The 12,048-nt window shown below is 48.1% G+C and overlaps 1 protein-coding gene and 1 long non-coding RNA gene across 2 annotated transcripts in view; one reads left to right on the plus strand and one right to left on the minus strand.

The window, feature by feature from the left end:
- Positions 1-9,638, minus strand: part of LOC131482963 (uncharacterized) — a 58,502-nt gene extending 48,864 nt beyond the window's left edge. Inside the window, exons 1-2 of the long non-coding RNA XR_009247440.1 lie at positions 9,587-9,638; positions 8,101-8,166 (exon numbers count right to left, since the gene is read on the minus strand). This is a non-coding gene — a long non-coding RNA (uncharacterized LOC131482963). The remainder of the gene's footprint in view (positions 1-8,100; positions 8,167-9,586) is intronic.
- PSMF1 (proteasome inhibitor subunit 1) overlaps positions 6,652-12,048 on the plus strand; it is a 29,557-nt gene continuing 24,160 nt past the window's right edge. Inside the window, exons 1-2 of the mRNA XM_004585694.2 lie at positions 6,652-6,822; positions 9,907-10,052. Coding sequence (XP_004585751.2) covers positions 9,924-10,052 — 129 coding nt within the window. The 5' untranslated portion in view covers positions 6,652-6,822; positions 9,907-9,923. The remainder of the gene's footprint in view (positions 6,823-9,906; positions 10,053-12,048) is intronic.

Below are 12,048 nucleotides of genomic sequence, written 5' to 3' on the forward strand. Positions count from 1 at the left end.
TCTTCGCATTTGGACATGACACTCTCCACTATACAATATAAACCCTCCCCAAGCAAAAAGCCACAAAACAAGATCAACAAGAGGAAGAAAAAAACCAGAAATGTACAATGCCATGAAGTTAAACAACATGCCCCTAGATATGATAGTCTCCATTACACAGTACATTCCCCTTAAATTAAAAGCCACAAAACAATATCAAAAACAGGAAGAAAAAAGGAATTAAAAATGCCATGAAGTTAAATAACATGCTATTGAGTGACTAATGTATTGCTGAAAAAATGAAAATGAAGAAACTTCTTGAAGAGAAGGATGCTACTGTATGATGTCATTGAAGAACCTGAGAAAGAGTTTTGAAGAAATGAAACTAAAAATAACAAAACAAAACATCAAAATCCATGAGATGTAGTTTCTGCTGCTGTTTGTTGGTGAGATGTATCTCCTGTAGTCTACTAATCTATAATGTTTGACTGATGAATTGAATATAAATAGTTAATATAAATAGGTGGTAATTTGGTCCTGTCATTTAGCAATGGGCTGTTCATTTATTTAGTCTTCTGTTGTTATTTTACTGGGATGTTCTTCACATTTGCCTTTGGTTTTGGTGGGTGCTATTCTTTATCTCTGTCAAGAGAATATCTTTGAGTATCATTTGTAGGACAGGTTTTGAAGAGGCATATTCTTTTAACTTTTCTTTACTGTGGAAGAATTTTACTTCATTTTCAAAGACAAATGAAAGCTTTGCTGAGTACGTTATTCTGGGCCAACAATTTTTTGCTTTCAGAATCTGAAATAGGTCACTCCACTCTCTTCTGGCCTGTAGAGTTTCCTGTGAGAGGTCAGCTATTATTTCAACTGCTATTCCTCTATAGGTCAATTGTTTTTTTGTTTTGTTTTGTTTTTCATGAGCACACTTAAGCATCTTTTTCTTATGTTAACGTTTTATTTTTTTAAATTTATTTACCCACTTATTTCCGAGATTTTGAGGGAGACAGGAGTGGTTCCTTCCCCAAATGGCTCCCATCCTCGCTGAGCTTCAAGTCACTAACTCTGTGGAGGTTATGAAGCAAGCATACTTGTACAGCACTGATTTGAAGCTCACATGGGATCATGGGATGTTCATTGATACATTCATTCATCTATCCACACAATCAAAAAGTGCACCTACTGTGAGCCAGGGAGGCCATGTAAAGCGGCAAAATAAAAATATCTGCACTGTCAAAAAGAAAAGAAATAAGATAATGAGATAAGAACTGACTGTACAATAAATAGTCAAAATGCGGCCAGCTTTGTGGTGGGTGGGTCATCTTCAGAAAAAGACTTTGGGGAATGTTTTGTAGACCAAAGGCTTCACACACTTGACAGTCATTCATTCCTACAATGCTTCTTTCCCTGTCTCTTCTTTAAAAATTGGAGGTCAATATAGGACACAGGATAGTTAACACACTCCTCTACCCTCCCTCCTTTTTTAAAAAAAAAAAAGATTTATTAGTCTTATTTCAAAGGCAGACTTACAGATAGAGGAGATGGGAGGGAAAACTACTGGCTTATTCCCACATGGGTGTCAGGGGCCCAAGGACTTGAGCCATCCTTTGCTGCCTTCCCAGGCACATTACCAGGGAGCTGGATCTGAATTGGAGCAGCTGAGACTCGAAGTGGTGTTCCTGAGGGATTCTACTGTTATGGGTGGCAGCTTAACCTTCCGCATCACAAAGCTGGCCCCTATTCCTCTATCCTCTTAAGACTTATTGAAAATTTAAAAACTAATACCTGTGTCTAGCAGCGTTCCAAAACATTTTCAAAAATTAAATTATAATTTGCATAGTAGAAGATCCACTCTCAAAAAGTGTGCAATGGAGTAGTTTGTGCAACCATCACTGTCATCTCATTCCAGAACATTATCATCTTCTAAGGAGCTTCCACTCTAAGAATGAGCCCCGTAATGTACACTACAGCCCTCGGGTGATGCTGATGTGTCAATGAGTTCATCAGAGGTAACACACATACCACTCTGTGCGAGAATTTGATAGTAGTGGAGGCCATGCGTCTATGGCATATATGGGAACTCACTTTCCCCCAACTCACTGTGTCTGGGGCTATGCCATGGTAAAGCTAGAAGCTGGAAACTCAATCCAAGTGTTCTATGTAGGTGCTGGGCTCTAACTACTCGACCTGCTGCCTCCCAGAGTGCCAATGAGCAGGATTCTGGATCTGGGAGCACAGCCAGGACCTGAAGCAAGCCCTCTGTTAGGGATGTGCTGTCCTCAGTGGCATCTGAACCACTCTGCCAAATGTGCCCCTTTCTTCTAGTTTTTAAAAGCATTTTCCTTTTATCCTTTGAATGTGTTTTAAGTCTTTGTCTATTCATTCCAATGCCTGGGCTTCCTTGGTGACAATTTCTATTGATTACTTTATTCCTATGTAGAGAGTATAATTTCTCATTGCTCTTCATGTCTAAAAATTTTTGGTAAATAATTTATGGGGCAGTTATTACAGCACATAATGGGTTAGGCTGCTATGTGTGGTGCCAGCATCCTATATAGGAGCACTGATTGAAGTCCTGACTGCTTTGGTTCCAATCCAGCTCCCTGGTTTTTTTTTTTTAAGGTAAGTTTCTATTTTTAAAGAGATTTTTTTTTTTCATTTGAGAGGGAAAGCTACACAGAGAGAAGGGAACAGAAAGAGATTTTCCATCCACTGGTTCACTTCCCAAATGGCTGAAATGTCCAGGGTGGGGTCAGACAAAAGCCAGGAGCCAGGCACTTCTTTTGGGTCTCCTTTGTGGGTGCAGGAGTCCAAGCACCTGGGCCATCTTCCTCTGCTTTCCCAGGTTCAATAGCAGTGAATGGGATTGGAAGTGGAGCAGCAGGGACTCAGACTTGCACTCATGTGAGACACTGAGCTTGCAGATAATATGTATGTGGTATAATGTTTTACCCACCATACCACTGTGCTGGCACAAACTCAGCTCCCCATTAATGCACTTGGAAAGCAGAAGATGGCCCAGGTAGTTGGGCCCCTGCCACCCACATGCAAAACTAAGATGGGGTTTCTGGTTTCTGGCTTCAGCTTGAACCAGTCCGGGCTGCTGCAGTCATTTGAGGAGGGAACTAGAGGACAGAAGATCTCTCTCTCTCTCTCTCTTATTATCTCTCTCTCTCTTATTCTCTCACTCTGCCTTTCAAATAAATACATAAATCTTTTGTAAAAAAATTAAATTAATCAATTTACATAATTTAATGTGGATTCTCTTGAAGTCCGATTCTGCCCCACCTCATGACTGGCTTTGCTCTTTGTTGTTGCTAGTTCTAATGACTTTTTTGACTTTCGTGGTCAGTTAACAACTCCACAGAGATTTCTTAGAATGCCTGTAACTAAAATATCTCCCCATCCCCGTGTGTTAAGATCCATTCTCAAAACTCAGCCAGGCAATCAATCATTCTGTCTTAGTCTTCACTGGCTACTGTGCAGAGCCGCAAGGTTGGACAGGGGACCAGTAATACAGTATAGCAGGCTAAGCCATTGCCTGCAACAGCATCACTCCATACAGGTGTTTGCTGCAGACCTGGCTGCTCCACTTCCGATGCAGCTCCCTGCTAATGAGCCTGGGGAAGCAGTAGAGGATGACTTGGGTCATCTGGGCCATCCACATGGGAGATTCAGATGAAGCTCCCGGCTCCTGGTTTTAGACCAGTCCAGCTCCAGCTATCATGGCCATTTAAGAAGTGAACACGCAAATGGAAAATCTCTCTCTCTCTCTCTCTCCCTCTGTAACTCTTTCAAATAAATAAATAAATCCCCTCTCCCACCTCCAAAAAAAAAATGAAAGGAGAAAGAAAGAGAAAAAAATGACTTCCCTCCCCCTCTGTGCAAAACTAGCTGTGCCCCCATTTACGATCCAATTCCTGTATCCATATAAATGTGCAGTTTTTAAATGTTTCCTTTGAAGCAGTTAGAACATCTGTTCGTGCCTTCATTACTTAACAAACAAATTACCATCATTACTACTTGCCCACTTTCAGAGCTCTGAGAATCATGATTTTGACCTTTTCCTGGAAATTATGTTCTCACAAGGCCTAAGACATCAATGTCTGAGACTGCACTGCAATGGTCCTGGAAAGCACCCCTGCCTGGGCTCCCTGCTCACTGCCAGAGTCCAACCCTGCCTCGGGGACCTTCCAGACACCCCCAGGCACGGCGCCACTGGCAACCCCTTGCTTACAACTGAGCAAACTCAGGTTCAAGCAACAGGCAAAGCACCTCAACCGAGGTCACACAGCTAAAGGCAACACTTTCTTTCTCTTTTCCAAGTGTGTGTGTGTGTGTGTGTGTGTGTGTGTGTGTGTGTGTTGCCTCCAGCTAGACTGGGAAGTGAGCTCCACAGTAAAATGAATATTTGGAAAAAGCCTAGGATGGGGGCTTGGGAGATGCTACCATTAAAGAGCAGGATCTTGCAGCAGACAGTGAGAGAGAATTCAAGGAGCAAGACAGAAGCTATAGAGTTGGTGCTATCTTGGACCTCCCCCAACTCCAGCAAACAGTCCAGACCCAGGGTGGTGGGGCTCTTCTGCCCCTTCCTAAACCTCCCTACAGTGACATTTTTCCAGATCTATGCTGTATGTAAGCCACAGAGCCAAAATGAGAACCCAGGACTTGAGACCTGAGACCCTGCATGCTGAAGCACGGGACTTTAAGCCAACTTTGCTCTCAGCTGTGTGACCCTGTGACAGTCACTTCACTTCTTTGAGCTACTTAACCTTTCTACTAATGTTACTAAAAATAAAATTGGAACTAGATGATGTGACCCAAGTGCCAGACACATGGTAGTTGCTTTCTGAGGCCTCATTATTTCAAATAATGAGCCACCACTTAGGAGCCATGGCCAGGCACTGTGGGAGGCACTTGGTTGACATCATCTCCAGGAATTCACGCAACAACTGTGGGGAGATTCTAGTAAAATCCCTACTGGACAATCCAATAAGTCATTTGTCCAAAGTTATGCAGTCAGAAAGCACTGAGATCCAGACGTCAACCCAGGGTGCTTGACCTCAAGCCCCAGGCCATCGACCACACTAGGCATTGGTTACTTTATCCATTCACTTAACAAATATTTATTGGCACCTACTGAGTGTGCCTGGTGATGTTCTAGGTGCTAGAGACACAGCACTGAGCCAGACACACAGCCCCAAGCTCGCTGATGGTCCAGTTTGAGCTCTGGTGCACCAATGGTTCACCTGCTCAATCAACATAGAGCAAGTGTCTGAAGGGTTTTGGGGGCTACAGCTGCATAGGGGTGGGGTAGTGGCACGAGCACATCTGAGAAAGGATGCAAATACCAGCTGAGGGCAGTGGGGGTGGAGAAACAGGGTAAGCTTCAGTACCAAGGAGCAAGGAAGAGCAAAAATGAGAGTAAGGCAGCCAGGATTTTGGTGTAGTAAGTAGAGCTGTTGCCTGCAGCACTGGCATCCCATTATGGGCACCAGTTCAAGTCCTGGTTGTTCCACTTCTGATCCATGTCCCTTCTAAAGCACCTGGGAGAGCAGTGAAAGATGGCCCAAGTGTATGGGCTGCTGCACCCATATAGAAGACTTGGAAGAAGCTCCTGGCTCCTGGCTTCTGACCAGCCCAGCTCCAGCCATTGCAGCCATTTGTGGAGTAAGCCAGTGGATGGGAAATCTCTGTCTCTTTCTCTCTCCCCCTTTGTCTACCATTTAGATTAATAAATCTTTTTTTCTTTTTAAAAATGACAGTGGGAGTAGTTGTGAGTAGTTGCAAGCTTCCAGGGAAATGCTATGGCTGAGGGTCCAGCTGTGAATGTAACTAATCCACCCTCCAAGCCTCCAGTTATGATTGGTGTGACCATGAGGAGTGCCACCAATGCATGAGCAGTGACAACTATGTTACGGATCTGGTCGTCCCTCAGGAAGGCTCTGCTGACCTCACTCAGCTCAGATCAAGAGACCTTGAATAGCTGTACCAGTGCTCAGAAATAGAAGTCACATGCTGTTTAGGGCTTGGATTATCTGGGGACTGCCTCTTCCTGAGGTCAGTAATGCTAAGAGCCCAAAGCAGGTCTTTCCTAGTGTGAAGACTGATTTCACTGTGGGCATGGCCTGTTGGGGGCCCCGGGGCTAGGATGCCCTGATTCTCCTGATATAAAGTCAGGATAAGGGCGGTATGCACCTCACTTTGCAAGATTGCCCTTCAGGAGCATTTGGGTGGGCACTGGTGCCCTCTTGTGGTCTTGTGTCTGCATGGCCCTATTTGTAACCTCAGACAGGAGCAGGTTTCCCACACCCAGGCTACTCCACCCTGCTTGCCTCTCCCAGGATCCAGGACAACCAGATACCCATGTGCAAAACAATGAAACGGGATCAGGATCACACACTGTCCATCCAGGCTAACTCAGATTGGATCACAGACCTAATAGTATAACACTCAAAAAAAAAAAGAAAGAAACTAAAAAATCCGAGAACAAAAGGCTTCCTGGAGTGGGCAAAGTGTTTGGGCTGACAAAAGGCCAGAAGAAAGGAAGAACACTGGTGTTGAGTGATTCTGCATCAGTGCCCATCTGGGCTCTGGCCCTCAAGCTCATTTCTTCCTGGTTTCTAGGGAGACAGGGAACTCAGAATGTCCACATTGCTGTCACTTGGTGACCAGGAACTGGTGGCTGTAGCCACTTGCCAGGTTCTTTCCATCATCCTGGGTCCTCATCTCTGGCATGGGTTCTGTTCTGCCTAGGTAGTAGGTGCCCATCCAGGGAGGCACCTGCCATCTGCTTCCCAAGCCTCCCAGGGCAGCCCTGGACTCCAGCTGGTGGAGGAGGTAAGTTCACAGAAACAGCATTAGTCAGATGCAAAAATTCTGACCTGGGGATCCTTTCACTGATCCTGGGGGCCCTGGAGAGACAGAGCTCACCCTAATCTTTCAACATACAGATGCTAACACCTACTTCCCAGCAGCCACTGGGACACACCCTTCTAAGGCATGGATCACCCTTAGTTAGGGGAGAGCACCGAGCCACCACTACTCTCCTGCTGGCTCTCAGTTCTGTACCTACCTACCTACCTATCCAAGCTATGAGCCAGAATGGCTCTTGACCTATGCCAGGTCACTCCCTTGGCCGGGAGCCCTGAGATACCTCCTACTCACCCTCCCCAAGCTCCCAGGGGGGCTGAGCCCCAGAGTGGCTGGGCTGAGTCACACAGCCCCTTCCCCTCCTAGTCCACAGTGCTAGTTCCTGGAGTCAGCTCTTAAATAAACCACTCAAAGCCAGCACTAAAACAGAATAATAGTGACTAACAGGCACGCTGCAACCAAATACATGAAAAGCCGTGGGTGGGAGTGACAGAGCTGAAGGCCTAGCTGCAGGTGGCCAGGGCTTGTACATGATCTGCTTATTTGTTCTTCAGTGAGCAAAGCAAAATTTATTAAGTAAAGCAATACAAAATAAGCCCCTTTAAAAAGTAATAAAACTGACCAAAAGTCATGTGCCAAGAGTCAAAGTTCTCCTTTTTACTATGCCTGACAGCTCTCACCGTCCCAGGCCCATCCGTCAGCAGCCCTTTGACACCAAATGCACATAAGAGAGAATAACGAACTATGGGCCACAGAGCCCTGGGGAAGCATCACTCAGGAAGCAGCAGCAACCTTCTGATCACACAGAACTAGCTGCAATCACGCCTCCGTGCCTTCAGGCATGCTCCTCCCGCCTCCCTTTTGTTCCTTAATCCACTCCCAATCATCCATCATGGTTCTGCAGTTAGCCAACCCATCCTCTGGGAAGCCCTCTCTGACTCTTGTTCATCTGGACCTGGCTCATAGTAGGCACTTACTTAGGAACAGGGCCGCCACTGTGCCGGCATCTCTGTGTACTGCACAGCCTGCTCCATTGCCTGGAAAAGCCAAGCCCTCACAAATCTATTGAAGGAAGGAATGAAGCCATCAGGGTTTTCCTTAACTGGGGAGGGACATTAGAAGCAGAAGTAAGCAATAGCAGGGAAGCTGAAAGCTGGGACTTCCTGGTGGAAGGGTTAAATGGCCTATACGTCGCCAGTGGTAGGCCTTAAACAGTCACAATGAGCTTTAGCATCGCTCACTCACCTGTCTTCACCTCAGATCTCCTCAGCCAGAGTCTCTGCAGATGGTGCTCCAGAACCTAAGGAAATCCTAGGAACACAAAATGGGGAGAGGCACAGGATTGGCTGACAAAGTACGTCCTGGTCTGCAAAGGGAGGAGGCTACACTGAGAACTCATTCATTCAGCAGTCATCCATTCTGTCTCTCAATTAGAATGCATTGGCTCTGAATATCACTCAGGGGCAGCTGTACACAAGGCAGGATGGCCCCTTCTGCCTTGTCACAGTCTATTGGGAGAACAGGCATTTCAAAAAAAGGGAACACATGTCTAATACAGTGGCAAGTTAGGGTGAAAGCTTTGCAATGAAGAAGGCAGGACAAAGGTTAAAGAGTGAGGTTATTCTGGATGAGCTGGTCAGGAAAGCCCCCTGCTGATGGTAGGAAGGGGCTACCTGGAAGGGAGGAGCAAGCCGGAAGATGTTTTGGGAAATAGCATTCCTGTTTGAGAAAGCAGTATAGCTAGTCCTCCTCCCCTGTACTGCAAATCCAACCAACTGCAGATGGAAAACAACTTCAAAGAAAACTTGTCTGCCCTGAACATTTTTTTGTCAGTATTCCCTAAACAGTACACAGCATAACTATAGACAAAGCATTTGCCCTGTACCAGGTAGTATGCGTCTTCCAGAGGTGACTTGAGTGTACAGGAGGCTGTGTGTGGGTTCTAGGCAACATTATTTTTTATAGGGGATTGGAGGTGAAGGATATCAGAGAGGCACAGGGCTGGGGCAGAGGCCGGCTGACTGTGGAGGGAGATTTGGCTTTTCTGCAGAGTGTAACACCGTGAATTTCTCATGTATGTTTTAAGAGTCTCACTGGCAGAGTACATTTAGGCGGTCAGGGCTGGAGGGGGGACAGGGCAGGGGCTAGGACCAAACATTCAAGTGAGTGCTGACCACTTGAGTGGTCACTGTTAGTGGACTCCAGCAAACTTGCTGAAGAAAGCATGCGTGATAAAAGTCATGATGGTGAGAGGCAAAAAAAAAAACATTGATGGAAATTGGGTAGTGGGTCAGGACTGCCGGCTCTGAAGCCCAAACCGTCCTCTGGAGGAAGTGGTTTCAACTCTCTGCTCTCTTTTGTCATCAACAGATGAGATGGGGATGTGGGGAATGGAAACTCAGCCACGTGGTTATGGAAAGGGTGACACCAAAGTTTCAGTCCACATCGCAGCTCAGAACAAACATTTCCTAAAGCTTTGCCCTGGAGCCACACTGTAGATTCCAGAACAATGTTGGTCACTCGCTTTGTTAAATGGTCCCTCTGCACCTCAGCTTCTTTATCTGTGAAATGGGAATAAGACTAATAGGATTTGCATAAGGTTGGATGTGAGGGTTCAATAAGGGAACACAAGCACGCTGTAACAATTGCTGTGACTACATTTTGGGAATATTCTTTCATCTCTTCCACAGTGCAACACACCCCATTTGCGCATAGGAAGACTGTGACTTACAGCCAGCCTCGGGAGAAGCGAACATCTCAGGTTGTTCTCACAGGAGAGTCCCCAGTTTCTCGCTGGCTTCTTCTTTCCGTCCGCCACGCTCCCTGGCGGAACCTTTAAACACAGCCCTCTTGTTTCCAAGTCGAGCCTCCTTGCGCCGCTGCGCTAATGCGCCGGCGCTTGGAGCTGCTTCCGGACTCTGCGCCCCACCCCCCTGGGCGTCTCCATTTTGGCCGCTGGTGGAGACTCGGCCAGAGAAGGCGGAAAGCGGAGCGCTTCGAGCTGACAGAGCTGACGGATTGCGCTCTGCCCCTTCCCTGCTCTCCTCTCAGAGACGCCGCGGACGCTCATGGCGGGCTTGGAAGTGCTGTACGCCTCGGCGGCGCCGGTCATCACCTGCGCGCAGGACGCGCTCGTCTGTTTCCTGCACTGGGAGGTGGTGACCCACGGCTACTCCGTCGTGGGTGCAGGCGACCAGGTACGCGGAGGAGGAGTGGGAGCCGTCCGCTACCCGAGCCAGAGCGCCTGCCCTTCTCTCCCGCCCTGAGTGCATGGCCCTGGATCCACGACAAGCCTACAGGCTGGGCATCCACCTGTCCCAGCCTAGCCCGGATCCTCCTCCAACTCCAAAAAAACAAACAACAGCTGTCACGACTCTACTTGTAAACTTGCAGAGACAGCACAGCTTGGCAGCCTCCCAGGCCCAGCTTGTGTGGACCTCCGAACCCAGACTTCTCACCCACCTGACTCCCCTCTAAACTCCTTACCACAAAGCCACAAGATGGGCTGGGGGGTCGAGGGGACTATCTACCCCCTGCCGATCCTCTGCGGGCGCGGGCTTCACCCCACTCAGTCCTGGCCCGGGACCCTTTCTTTACCCCTTAGCAGGGGCCCACAATGTTCACACATCCCTCACTGCTTCCTGAAGGACCCAGGGCAGTCCACTCACTTTGTTCATCTGCAGCTCAGGGTCTAACTGGGGAGACACCCTGCACACACACCCCGTGGTGTGAGAGTTGGTTAAGTTTTGCTCCCCACAGGGCCTCTGCCTTCTACTCTTCCCGTCTCCAAGCTGTGACTCCTAAAGGCTGCAGGCCTGATTCCTCCGTCCGGGAAAGCTTCCAGCCTCACCCCATCTCATGAATACCCAGTGGGCACTGAGAGCACCAGAATCGCCCCCCCTTCAGTGTCCTGTCATCTCAGATCCAGGAGCCAGTCTGAAAAACAGGCCATGCCACATGTCACATCTTGCTGTGGGATTTCTACCTTTTTCTTACTTCTTAACTGCTCTGATTCTGGAACCCCTGAATCCTTTCGCATTTCTGACATTTGCAACCACAGTCTACCCCCGTGTTCCTCCCAGATCATGCTCTATGCGTACTGAGTTATCCTCTTAACTCCTGCCACTGCTGCCCCGCTCTTCTCTGTCCCCTAGGACTAAGGCCCAAGATCAGCGTCACCACTCGTGCCATTAGCAGGAATTGGGACTCAGCTGTTGTGAATCTCTGGCTCTTGGTTTTCCAGCTTCCAGGATCTCCTGGGGCTCCCGGGAGCACATGCAGCATCCCTGTTATTCCCGCTTCAGGCTCACACAGATGTCATCACGTGAGCTCTAAGACTGGAGATGAGACCAGATAGGAAGGGCCAGCCAGCCTTGTACACAGAGAGATCAGGAGCTGGGGCTTCTCCAAAGCTTCTGTCCCTGGTCTTTCCGTTCCCGGCACTCACACTGCCTTTCAGCATCTTAGACCTTAGGACCAGCCAGAGACAGGCTCCCCTTCATCCATGGTTCCCCACCAGAAGCAGTGTCTCGGTGCTTGCCCTACCCCAGCTTTCTGGTCTTCCCCAGCCCTCTCACCTACCCTGATCGTTTCATTTCTGCTTTCCTCGGGAAAATTCTGGAGAGCTGCTATGTAGGCTGATGTGGGCAGATGCAGTGGGATGGGAGAGAGGAACAAGACTTAGCTTTGCAGGAGGGACAGGTCTGCCCTACTCTAAGCCCTTCCCACGGGCCTCCCTCCCCTCCTTGCTCTGCCCAGGCCCCTCCTGTCAGGACTGTGTAAGATGGGCCTGCCTGCCCACCAACCCCTCACACATGCTCTTAGCACCCCTCTCATTCCGACAGCTTAGAGTCGTGAGTTCATTCATATGGGTAGATGAGTTCATTTGTATGGGTAGATGATTCTTCCAGCTGATATCTTCCCCAAATTACAGGTGAAATGCACAGAAAGAATATGATTTCATTTTAATACTGAGTTTTCTATCAAGTACGGGTCCTTGATGAGTTCCCCAAGGGCCATGTTGTTCTCTAGCTGTGGTGCCATGTATTACAGGGCTTTGCATGCCAGACAGGGTGTGACGTGTCTGAGGAACTCCAGGAACCTGGAGGTCGCGGTTCTTAGAAGGCATCACCTACTGACTGCCCACCCCGTGCCTTCGGAGGGCACAGGTGTTGAGGCTACAGACTGGACAGG

This window comes from Ochotona princeps, chromosome 22 (genome assembly GCF_030435755.1).
Source record: "Ochotona princeps isolate mOchPri1 chromosome 22, mOchPri1.hap1, whole genome shotgun sequence".
Taxonomy (NCBI): Eukaryota; Metazoa; Chordata; class Mammalia; order Lagomorpha; family Ochotonidae; genus Ochotona; species Ochotona princeps.